Source organism: Phaenicophaeus curvirostris, chromosome 7, assembly GCF_032191515.1.
Source record: "Phaenicophaeus curvirostris isolate KB17595 chromosome 7, BPBGC_Pcur_1.0, whole genome shotgun sequence".
Taxonomy (NCBI): Eukaryota; Metazoa; Chordata; class Aves; order Cuculiformes; family Cuculidae; genus Phaenicophaeus; species Phaenicophaeus curvirostris.
Window position 1 is genome coordinate 23,807,371 of NC_091398.1, and position 13,407 is coordinate 23,820,777.

The window sequence follows — 13,407 nt, forward strand, 5'->3', positions numbered from 1 at the left end:
ATCTGGTTGTGGTCATACAGAAAAAAATTACCTCACTGAAGAAGATTCTTTACTGGGTTCTTGGAGCAGTGTTAGGGAAAATAAGAGGGTTTCCTGAAATATGTATGCTTTGTTCCACAAATCAGACCACAGTCCACTCCAGACTAGAGCACAGGCTGTTATTAATATTCAGTGAGATGTCCATTGTGATTCAAGAATCTTCCCTCTACCAAGCAGAACTAAAACTCAGGGTGGTGTCCTTAATATTTAATGTGTCTCCTGGATTGCCTGGCACCTTACATACGTAATAATCATATCTTACTTTTGGTGCTTTTTTTGCGTTTTACAAGGGATTATCATGATGTGTGAAAAAAATCTCTTAAAAAAAAAAAAAGCTTTTACCAGGAATTTCTTGCAGGGAAATATTTCACTTGTTGCTTCATAGACAAGATAAAAGACCCATATTGCTAACTGGCAGGTTTTTTTCAGCTGACAGCACCATTGACAAGCTTTATGTCAACCTATCTCTCTCCTACCTGTGGTCACCAGATGGCTGAACATAGTCTTTTTTGACAATGCTGCCCCACCACGACTATGAAATTGCCCATGTTACTGAATGGTTTAAGACATTGACAAGAGTTGCATAAAACATACACAGCTACAAAGCTCAAATCTGTTTTGTTTGATGTGTTTTTTTCCCTTGTACGAAATGGAGATGTGAGCAAAAGGCTTATCTTGCATAAATCTGTAGGCCATATTGTGAAACTCAATTGATAATGAATGTTTGGCATACAGTTCTCAAGTGAATATGAATTTTCATAAAGAATTTACAAAGTTGGCATTTTACATCTAAGGGTAATCAAAGCTTTTTGTTACATTTGAACTGCGCTAGGCTTTGCACAGTGGGTAGCCATCACTGCAGTGCTTCCCATCTCCTCACATTCATTATACTGGCACAAGATTACCCCAAGAATCGTTCAAGGGGTTTGTGAGAATTGTATTGGTTATTATTAACAGTGTATTAAATTTATAAACCTTGATTTAAAAATTATACATAAAGTTGATGCTATTGATGTCAACAGGACCAGGATTTTGTTCAATACTCGATGTTAAACACGGCAAATCAGAATTTGGAGAAATTGCTGCCTTAATCCTAGGCACCTTTAGCCCACTGTTTGTCATCCTAATGCCCTTCTGTTTGATATTTACTTCTTTGGACATTGCTACCTCACTCCTTCTGCAAATCCATGTTAGCATTGATGTCATAAAGTAAGCAGAATGAATGTGTGAAATTGCTTGTAAAATTATCAAATGAAATGAATAGCAAATACGATGAGGGTTTTTTTGAAGTTGAATAAGGAAACTGTCAGCAATGATGCACTCTCGTAATGCTTACTAGAGCTGAACAGTATATATATAAGTCTGTGCAAAAGAGGCAGCTAGGCAGATCTCAGGATCCTCAAGGCTTGCCATAGTTCCAGAAGACAGAGTAGCAGCTCTTTCTGCGACTGCTACGTGTCACGTCAAAGTATAACAAGGTAAGATTTATATGAACTAATGGTACAATTTGTTTGAGAAAGCTGAGTGCATTATCTGAATTACATTACCCAAAGTCTGCAACAGAGGTGAAAGATCTTTCAGCAAATTAGTGGCTGTTTATTTTCTGAGGTTATAATCATTAATATTTGTAGTTAATGACATCATCATTTAAATCTTTTAATCTATGGAATTAGTTCAACAGAGAATGATCCAAAAAAGGGGAAACCAACTGTTTAGGTTGCAGAAGCAATTGAAGAAAGAATGAAGATTAGCCGTGAGAACATTAAAAAAGTGCATCGTAGTAAGAATTTAAATGTAAGAGACATAATTATTGATTTTTATATTTTGATGTCCTTTAGTGTCTCCTCTAGAAATATTTCATGAACATGATTTAAAAATATTCACTCCTTATACATACTGGCTAAATACGATTCAAATAGGACTAAATTAGCAGAATGCAAACAAATTAAGCTAGCTTCTATAGACACTGATTTAAAACTGTCCAAGACAGAGTGCCACTCCACTCCCTGCTTTTCGATTAGCTTGTCTCAAGCAACTATTCATTACAGCATCACTATAAGACGTGAAAGGACACTTTATCACACAAAAGTAAAACTCTTTCAATAGTTATTGTGACTATTGTATAAAATTTAAATTAGTCTTCCTTCCTACTATAAATTTCCTTAGACTAGAACTGTTACATTAACAGAACTCTAACTTTCTGCAAGGCATCAGAGCATGGTAAATAAGTTAGATGTAAAGTTCATCTATGTAAAAAAGGAATTTATGTATAATTAGAAAGAACTGCTATTTCCAAACAGTTTCATGTCAACAGAAATCTAGTTTATTCATTAATATACTTCACATTAAAATATTCCCTTCTTTACTGCTGTAACTCTATAATTTGCATTTTTAAACTGGAAGTAGACAAAAATATGACATTTGAAAGATTCGTTTTTGAAAACTCAATGAAATTAAGCTAGTTAAAATTGTGCACAGTATAAAAAAGATATCTGCAGTAAAATATATTGGGAAAACTAGCAAAATCAGATTGATAAGGAAATAATATTCAAATACACTTCTGATAAAGATTTGAAAGACAATTTCTTACATACTTGCTGGTGGAGATGTGTTAAGTATTTCATCTCTGATCAGAAAGAAATTGGAACATTTCTGTTAGCCTTATATGCATAGGGACAAAACTTTTCTGTGTAAGATTAGACTTAGTTTTTCTGCACCTTGACAATAAGTTTGGATAGCTTTTAGCAGTATCTACTGGTGAGCTAAATAACTTAAAAGCAAAGAAAACCCTCCTCATGATTAAGAAATGAATTGATTAGCAGGAATAAATTAAAGAAATGCTATTTTGCTGACTATCTCTTATTCTCCATAAAACATATTTGTGTTCCAAATAATAATATAACAACTTCTTTAAAAACTGTAGTTTCTTTAACTTGTCATAAACTGTTGTTGGTGGTTTTAGTCATGAATAGCAAATACTAAGCATTGAAAAAACAAAACTGATTCTAAATTTTTTAAAGAACATATTTGACAAAAGTTGAATAGCTTTTGAAAATGCTTATTTTATCAATAAGAATTCTATTACTTGAAAATTGTATTAATTTCAAAGAAAATGTATTTATACATGTTCCTTTTTGGTAATCTCACAGATTTTGATTCTGGAAAATTTTGAAAGCAGCTGAACATGCATTTAACTTTAAGCATATTCTTAAGACATAAAGTAGCCAGTGGGGTAGTTCACATCCAAAAGCTCTATAGGACTGAGGCATGAGTTAGATGTAAAATGATACACTGAAATTACTGAAAATCTGTTTACTGAGTGCAATGGGCTCTGAACATGTTTTTTATAAGTTTTATATAAAATAATAGCTTTCAGTGCCTGATATTGCTATAAAGAGGCTGGATTAATTACTAAACTATTTATTTCATTCCACTTCAGTGACTTAGGTTTACGTCTAATCTGTATCATGGTTTAGTAAAGCTGCAAGCAGCTCTAAACTATCCTTCTTTAGTTTCTCTGGTTAAGTAAGAGTATACTAAACTGCTAGCATACCATTAAGCATGGCAAATTTACTTAAATATGATCCAATAACCAGACTCTATTTGTTTTCTAAGTTAACTCATTTACAGCTCCATAAGCTAGCATAGGGATCACTACGTTACAACTGAACCCTTTTTTATGACTACGGCAGAGTTGTCTCCCAAAGAACAGGCAGAGCTTTTGTTCCATTGTCAGAAGCCTACGAAATGTGAAATTATGCATTCTTTGGGATAAACATTGGATGTCAGTGTTGCACCACCAAATTACAGCTCCAAATGAAACAGAGAAGAGAGTTCAATAATATAGCTGGAGTTATACTAGGACTGCCTACATGGCTGCTACAGTATTTATTGGTACTACAGCAGCATATGTGCAAGTGCAGGAATCCACACTTATATATCAGGACATTACATAATGCAGAAAGCCTCCAGACTGATGAAAAAAATAAGCAACATGGGCAGTGGCTTCCAGTGGAAAGAGGGAAATCTACTCTATTGCTTAATAGCAAAATCCACCAGAAGATCTCACTTCATCAGTTTATTTTACTGGTTTTGAATAAGATTTGATTAAGATTTTGATTGCTTTAAATATTTTTATACTGACACTAGTGTCTTCTAGTAAAATATTTATATTATTCATTAAGAGTCTTTTAAAAATTAGGCCTCACAAAGTACCAGACGCATTACTTCCTTCCTAACCATAGGAAAAATGTCTGCCAACAGTCAAGCTTTGCACCTCCAAGTATAAGCTATTTTATAATGATGGAAGAAACAGATTTCATTAAAAAAATCTGCTCTGAAGATGAGACAGAGTAGAAGTCCTAAAGCAGTTATGATTTTGATGCAGGAGTTTACTTTTTCAGAGACGTTCATATAGCATGTGTCACGTGTGTCCCCTTTCCCTCCTTCTTCGCACTGCTCAGTGCGGAGCCAACTCTAAATCTCAAGGCAGAGTAAGCTGCACCTTCTCTACACATCATTCCTTTGTAACTTTCTTGTGGTTTCCTCCTGGCCCAAGTATATCTAAATTCAGCCAGTTGTGAAAAGACATTACAATAGAGAATTAGATATGTTTTCACTCCAACTGCCTTATTTTATAAATCATGGCATTTCAATAAATAACTCCTCTATTGGAGCCGGAGGAGTTCAGTGTAGATTACATCTAGTGGGAAGGGCTTTTTTTGGCTGTGTCTTACTTCACCACCTACCACTTTACTTAATGCAGTCATCTTTCCTATATCCCTTTGTTTTTCAGGCTGTAATATACACTTCCATAGGCAAGTGTCATGGATGGCAGAAGGGCCCTTTCAAATACACAAGTATCAGTCCAAGTACATGATGACATTATTTCCAGTGACATTTTGCTGATGTGAACTCATTGTAACTTTTGTTGCTTCACAGAAGATTAGTACTGTGATCCATACTGATTTTAAAATTAGAATGAATAAGCATTTATTATTCACCATCCAGTGAATGATCATTTAGCCACTGAATGAATAGCTTATTCCAAAACTTTTAAAAGTATGGTGGAGGGCCAGAAGGAAAGAATGGGGAGCTGCTAATGTGACAGTATTCTTGACAGAGATCTCCTTTATTTTTTCCTCTAGTGAATGAGGTGGAAAAAAAATTTAAGCCAGTACCCTATTTTTGCAATAAAACAATATTATCAAAACAGACCTAATGCTTGCCATCACCACAATGCAGAGCAAAGGAGATATAGACCTGTATCTTTGTATCACAAAAGAAAGCGAGGATGCAGTTGCTCTCAGCTCACTTTGCATTCTAGAACAGAGACTAGAGCCTAAAGAGTAGAACAGAGACTATGTCTTTTGAATGACTATCCAAGTCTCTACAATCTCCATCCACTGGACATGGACCCCATCCTCACACAGGGTCTCAATATCTTCAAGTTCAGATCAGCATGCAGGATGTGTCTTTGATGTAATTGATTCAGACATACGTAAAGGTGATTACATTTTTCCTTGTTACCTTATTTCTGTTTTGACAGGCAATGAAAATGAAGAGTGTTTATTTTGTTGCTGGGCTCCTTTTAATGATAGCTCAAGGCAGCTGGCAAAATCCTCTTCAGGATACAGAGGAGAAATCAAGGTAAATTCTTTAGATCAAAGTCCTATACCTGATCTTAATTTTCTCACAGTTTGAAGCAAACATACTATGACTTAAGGATAGTTTTTTATATACTTTTACACAGTACTTAATCTACCACTGGAATTGGCAGAAGTTTTAAATACTGCAATGTGTAGCACAGAAATTTTTGGTAGTACAAGCAATAGCTGACTTAGTTATCCAAGAAGACCTTGTAATTGTGCAGTATCCTAATTGCTATATTGGTTCATTAGCCAGCTAGTGATCAATACGCCACTCGCTTTCACCTTTTGAGAGCATAGAACATCATTTTCAATAGTCAATGCACATGTAGAATGTACAATAACCATTGCCAATGAACAAGTTCTAAACTTTTTACAGATTATTCAAAGCTTCCCAGTCTGAACCATTAGATGAATCTAGACAGCTGAACGAAGTGAAACGTCACTCACAGGGCACATTCACCAGTGATTACAGCAAGTACTTGGACACTAGACGGGCTCAGGACTTTGTGCAATGGTTAATGAGCACTAAAAGGAATGGGTAAGCATTTTGGTCACACCGATACAGATCTCCATATACAGAAACAGCTAAAAACCTAGCTGAATTCAATTTCTTGATTTTGACCTTAAGGAAAATTTTTATATTAAATTAATATATTATAAATTGGGAATGTGTGCAAAATCAGTCAAAAGGATTTGGATAAAACAAGTGTAGTATCTATAATATAATCTGATATACAATCTATAAACACAAACTCAGCCTTTTTGGGACAGATTGTTTCAGTGAATTAATTGATTTCAATAGTAATAAGATATATGAATACCATGTAAATGTCTAGGCCATTAGGCCTTAATAAAACTTTCCTATCAATGAATACTCTAATCCTGTAGTTTCATTTGTGAAACAGGAGTTAAGGTTTAAATTTTGTTGATCATTAGATACTTTACCAGCATTACAAATACATTATTAAGGCATGAGTTGACATGTGTTCTGAAATATACTTTGATTAAACACAAGCTACCAAGCTGAAAGCAAGGACAATATAAAAGCATGTAAGTCTATGGCCTGTGTTCTAAATATTTGTCCACAGAATCCAAACATCTATTATATTAACTTGTTTAAATCCCTGTGGATGTCTTTAAAGTATAAAGTAACATTTTCTAGATACTTATGAATTTAAATTCATAAGGCTAAAATTATTTATAATATTCATCTATCAATCAGTAATGTTTATCATAATATTTAAATAATAACAAATAAAATCTTATCAGCTTATGCATTCTCTGCAATGTACTGGTACTAATGATTGTGGAATTCCACTACAGCCAGCAAGGACAGGAGGACAACGAAAATGACAAAATCCCGGACCAGCTCTCAAGGTATTCTCATTGCCACAACTAGTTACTCAAAACCAGTTTGAGCTAATTTTCTGTTAAACAAGAAATAAAACAACTATCTTCTTTACAATGTTACCATAATCCAAGAAATACCTATCAACAGAAATTCTCTCACACGTTTTTTATAAGGAAAGAGGAAATATCTCCATGTTATTTATTCCTGAGTGTTCTATAGCTATGTGCAGTGGCTTCAAGGAATGCAACAGGATGAGAACAGATTTCATGAAAGGACATTTCAAGTAATAAAGGAGAGTAGAGTATAAGATAAGAAGAAAAATTTGGTATAGAAAAAGCCTTAGGCAAAGAAACCCACATTGTGTTGGGGAAAAGAAAACCAGTGAAAAGGCTAATGAAAGGAATATGTGCAGGCATCAATTTGCAGAGAGCTGATAAAACACGATGCAATGGTTAGCTTTAAACACTCAGTCCTGTGTTACAATACACCACTCATTACAGGAAAGGAGAATACAAGACCTGCTGGAGGCCAGAATTCTGTTTCTTGACAATGAGTGCCTTTGCAAAACAGATTGAAATATCTATATTTTTCTTTTAGTCAGAAATTGCAAAGAGGATAGCCTGGATCAAAGAGATACTTTCCCTTCAAAACACTGTCAATTTCAGTAACTAAACTGTAATAATGTTTCAGCTTCTATGAAACAGCATATCTCCTCAAAATTAACGTTCCATTAAAAATGTTCAAAACAACTCTAGTTAGCATGCTGATGAAAAGTGCAGATGGTACTAAATTAGAAGGAATGGTGAAATCCAAAGAACATAAAAAAGAATTAAAAAAGCGCTAGAGGTCCTGAAAATTGTGTCTAAATTAGCAAATTCTGAAACAGAAATACTAGGGAACTTATTAATGGAAAATATTCCATAATATGTCTATTTCTCAGTGCAACTTGCCTTCCTAGGGGCCAGCAGGATATAATTTTGAGCTATAAAAGAAAAAGAAGCACAATGAGTTGTAGGAACGGAGAAGGCAATTTTCTTTCCCTATTAATCTCAAAGTGATCAGGCTTGAAATTGTTTCAACATTATCACTTGTTCATAATGACAATTAAAAGGGTATTCACAAAATAATTCAGAATGTAAATCCAAAAGGAATCAAGTCTGAACAGTTTGGCTAAGAAATAACGAAGATGAAGGTAGGAGGAGTACCTCAATGGAAATTTATAAGTTAACATACTAGATAACAAAAAGTATGTCTGTAGCATACAATACAGTTTGTACAGACCACTCCAATGCAGCTATATTGGTTTTCAGTACCTGATTTGACTGCTTCAGAACTAGTTCAGGCATCTCTACACAAAACTGCATTGCACAGCATAAACAATGCCTTCAGCACTGAAAGACATCAATTAAAAAAAAAAAAAAATCAAGGGTAATTTCAGAAGAAAAAAAACCCTCACCCTAACAAGAAATGCTAGTCTGGTGGATGTGAAATAGAAATTAATGAAAGTTAAAAAAAACAAGTCCTTATGCAGACTGCTCCTACAGTATCGCTCTTCTTTCAGCAATGCGATCTCCAAGCGTCACGCTGAATTTGAGAGACATGCTGAAGGCACCTACACCAGTGATATCACTTCTTATTTGGAAGGTCAAGCTGCCAAGGAGTTCATTGCTTGGTTAGTGAATGGACGAGGAAGAAGAGAGTAAGAATCCATCCATTCCTATTATTAATTTTTGCCTTGCTTTTGGGGTTAGAAATCAAGTCTGATGAAACCTTGATGTATTTTTGATCATTCTTGCTGTACTTCATGTTTTTCCTTTGTAATAGAAGATATTCTGTGGGAGTTTGACTACCACTTTGAATTATTAAGTTCAAATACAGATTAAAACAAATCTGTTCAGTACACTCTGTTACACTTAAAAGATCAAGTTATATTTAAGGTCAAAATACCTAAAACTAAACCAGACCTTCCTCTAACTACCACTTTCCCCCTTCACATAAAATTGTTTACAGACTCCTTAACTATCATGGAGATTATTCAAGTCAGTGTCATCTTAAATTACTTTCTCTTTTTTCCCTTTCATAGTCAGTCTTCTGCAATATTTCCAAGACTAGATTTTTACCAGTGTCATCAGCCATACTCCATGTGCTGGTGATCCTTCTCAGCACAAACTGATGACTCCTTTTCCCATGTTCCACAAAGTCTCCCCCAAGTTGCTGCTACCGAAACAACTATCATTTCCTACAACTATGACTTATTTTCCTTTTTAAGACACCTCTACTTCTTTTGCTATGGTTCACAGTTTCCTGGATGCAGTGCTCAACAGTTGTGACCTACCTATGTCTCTGATTTCTTTCATTACTATCTTATCCTCCCCATACTCATTACTGATTTCTCAGGTCTATTCACTTCATCTACTCACTCATGACTACTTCTTTTTCCATGATAGTCTTACACTTAGAATGACCTTACCCTTCAATCTCCTGCAGGCACCTTCTAATTCATCCTATTTCCAACTCTGCATAGTTAGGAGCTACACCATACACATCACCCCCCACCTTTTAACTGTACTGTACTTATTTGTGCCTTTAGACTGTAAGCTCTTCAGGGCAGGGATTTCAGTTCATCTTCTGATTATATATTCTAGCAGCTGTAAAGTATTATATTATGTAAATCTCACACTATATAAAAATAATAAATTATGATAACAATAAAATATAATCTGTAAGACAAGCTTGTGTGTTGTAGTCAAGAAAGACTAAATAGGTAAAAGTAAATTTTTTAAATAATGACAACTTCCTGAAAAAAACAGAGTTAAATAAATTAGGTCAGCTTTATAAAGGAAAAGCTGGTGCCACTTCATAGTGGTGTTCAGATTTTAACTTGTTTTTCTGTGATGTTTTATTTTCATGAGCAGAAACTGGGTAGTTCAGTATCTGTAAGAGACAGAGATTCCAACCTAGCTGTAATGAACTGAGCTAAGAGACCTAGTGGACAATTAAATGTAGACTGCTTTTCTGCTTCCCAATATTTAGTATTACTTTGGTCAAACCTATGTATAGCCTTCCCTGAAATTACTGCATGAAAAGAACCAGTCTGCCTGTCGTTGGTCCCAGAGCACAGTGTGCTTCAGTATCACTCCATCTTCATGGAATTCATTAAAATCTTTCCATATTTGATGGGATGAAACAAGAGAGGAAAGTTTTCTAAACCAGGCCCTTGGCATAATGGTATTCTAGTAGTCAAAAATGGATAGAGCAAGAATCAGGATCTGATTCCAAATATAAAATGCTATTGTACAGCAAACAAGAACATAGATTTTATACAAGTGTTGTTAATTGAGTTATTTTAACCTCCCAAAATAGTTGCTCCTCGCAATATCTAAATACTTAGGCCATCTAATTATAAGTATATAACTAGGACTTAAGTCAAATTAAAGCAGAAAAAAAAAGTAGGAAAATTTGACTATAATGTTTTAGTAGTGGTAATTCTTAAATAACGATTTTTAGTAAATCTATTGTGAGTTTTATTGATGTCCAGACTACTTAGCCGAGACACTGCAGACAGAGATGTTTTCGCATGTATGGCTTCTCCAAAAAATGCTAGAGGGGAATTTAGACTCAACTGAAGGAACAGTCCTCATCTGGTAAAGGGAGACTTCCATGCTCTATTCTGCCATTAAAATAATGCCTCAAAAGATGTTCTGATATACATCATGCAGTACTGAGCCATAACATCGGGCTCGATGCTTAACTCCTTAATATCACAGGAAATGTGAAATGCAGAATCCTGTAACGAGTCCCTTTTAAATGGTTTCTTTATTTTGATCTGCAAATTGTTTGATAACTTCTTCCCTTTGAAGTTTCCCAGAAAAGGCTCTTGTGGCGGAAGAGTTGGGCCGAAGACATGCAGATGGCACTTTCACGAGTGATATCAACAAAGTCCTTGATGACATAGCTGCCAAAGAGTTCCTAAAATGGCTGATTAACACAAAAGTTACCCAAAGGTGCCTGAATTTTGATTGTGTTGTTCTTAATACACTAGGGTTTTAACGGTATTCTCACACATAGGGAAAATACTGCTAATTTTTCTCTTAACTAGTGACATATCTGTGACGGTGTTACAAATTTTGTTACAGTATTGAACAAGGAGTGGACACTAAACAGAACTCATTCCAAACACAATTTGTATTTTGCATTAGTGGTGAACCTATTTAATAATTTCCTATTTAACTTCAGAGGAGTTTTGCCACTGAAGATTAGCAGAAGTAACGTCATATTAAACTACTGAAAAATAAAACTACGCTTTGCACGAGCATTATAAAGTCAGAAATATTTATTGGTAAGATTATGTCAAGTTGATTATTTTTTAAGGACTGTGATATAAAAATCTGCCTTGAAGCTGTGGTTTGTCGTTAGGGAATAGAGGACTGTGACCTGAGTTCCTGATAGCTAACAGTTAAAGAACCCTCCCTTAGTTTGCCTGTACACAGGCAAATGCCATTACAAAATCAACATCTTCTATCTGAACTCTATGAAGAGGTTAATTTTTAAGAATTACTTGTAACATTAACAAAGCATTTAAAAATTAATAAGAGGCCAATTCAAGGCATGTGTGTGTGGCCAGATTTTTTTTAAGTGCTGGATATCCACTCCATAAAAATTAATTGCTTTTAGTTTCTTGACTACTGAAGAACCCGAAGTAACTAGTTGATCTTGGAAATATGGAAAAAACATTATTGTGCAATGTAGAAGCTATAGTTAAAATAGTTTTTATTAACATTTTAATATTTTTGTAGTTTATTTAGGAAAATAATCTAATAGAAATTATGACAAAGTTTTCCCTTTAGGAATAATTGTTTACAATGTGTTATTAGAGAGACGCATTGAGGGTCCATGGAATTAATATCTGCTAACTCTTAAATGGAAAAAAATACCTTCCACACATATTTCATAAATCTTTGGAGACTTATAATATGTCCTAATTGCTGCTGGTTTGGTTTTGTTTTTTTTTTCCAGGGACCTTTTGGAAGAATACCAGTAAAAAAGCAGTACAAAAATGAGATAAATGAAGATCTTCATTGCATCAACTGCCAGCTATTAACAGATTCTGAAACCTGTATTCTGTCATTTACATTGGATGTAACAAAGCTACGTTACCTTGCATGCCAGGAAATAATTGTACTATAGTTTAGTGTAGCCAAAGTTTTGTATATGGAAAATATACTGTCTAAGAGGTAGATGGTTATCTAAACAGCTTTAATACTATGAAAGTTCCATATCTTCATATTTTCAATTTATTAGGACTGAAGTAATTCCATTTATATTTAATGATAAAATTATTTTTCTAAAAAGTTGACTCCTACACACAAAGTATTCTATCATCAATTAGATGTGTTATTTTTAAGGGGCTGGCAGTTACAAATGCCTGAGAAGTGAATATCCCTCTTAAAACCTTTGTTATAAAAAGGCTAAGCTTTAAGGATATTAAATAGTAGCCTTAAATAAATTTTTTCAAGCTTCTTTTCTGTTGACTTTTCATGTGTATATCCCTTGTGCCTCTTTGTACTCCATATCATCTTATTCTAACATTTTATTGTCAATGAGATCTTGGAAGTGGTTTGTTTGGAGTGATAAACTCAACATTTCGTATTGTCTCACTTTCCCCACAATGATTCTCAGAAAATAGCTGCAGGAACTTTGAATTATCTTTAGTTGAAAAAGAAATCAGGTAGATGAAGCTAGGGAGGGAAACAAGACTGAACAGACAAGTACTCTTGCTCCTCAGCAAAAGCAGGACAGCTTTAAAAATATTATGTGTGATATACTCCATTAGTAGTGGAAACTGCCACATTTTTCCTACAGATTTTACAAGACTGCCAAGTAAATCCAACTCAAATTGCCCTGCAGCCTCTCTAATCTGTGTTGTGTTTTACTTCCTTCTTCCTCTGAGAACCACTTTGTTGATCATCTCTATCATTTAGCAACACTGTACTGTAATTTACAACTGTTACTGAAATCAGTAACTTGTGCCTTCTTCATTATGGTGACAGACCTCAGTGTTTCTAGCAATCCAAACTATTATACTCTCAGCTGGTAAGGGCATGTTTTTGTAGGTATGGTAGTAACTGCAACTGTCAAATAGCCTCAGGTGCTGTTATACACCTCTTACTTCTGATGACTACCCAAACCCTCTTTTCTCCCCTTGCTGTAATAGCAATATGTCAGGTATCTACATTAAAATGTACTAAAGGGCAAGTGGTTTAACAGAAAGACAACAGGCTTAGCAAGTATCTAGTAGAAGTTGATATGAAACAGGAGCGTTGTTGAATCAGAATTAGAACCTATAAATTTTGCTAGGAATAACTA

The 13,407-nt window shown here is 34.5% G+C and overlaps 1 protein-coding gene across 1 annotated transcript; it reads left to right on the top strand.

Annotated features, from left to right (window-relative positions):
* The first annotated feature begins 1,422 nt into the window (after nucleotides 1-1,422).
* Nucleotides 1,423-12,670, top strand: GCG (glucagon). Its single transcript, XM_069861800.1, has 7 exons — nucleotides 1,423-1,517; nucleotides 5,588-5,688; nucleotides 6,067-6,228; nucleotides 7,014-7,067; nucleotides 8,603-8,740; nucleotides 10,902-11,045; nucleotides 12,058-12,670. The coding sequence occupies exons 2-7, from the start codon at nucleotides 5,591-5,593 to the stop codon at nucleotides 12,080-12,082; spliced, it is 621 nt and encodes a 206-aa protein (XP_069717901.1). The 5' UTR covers nucleotides 1,423-1,517; nucleotides 5,588-5,590; the 3' UTR covers nucleotides 12,083-12,670.
* The last annotated feature ends 737 nt before the right edge of the window (nucleotides 12,671-13,407 follow it).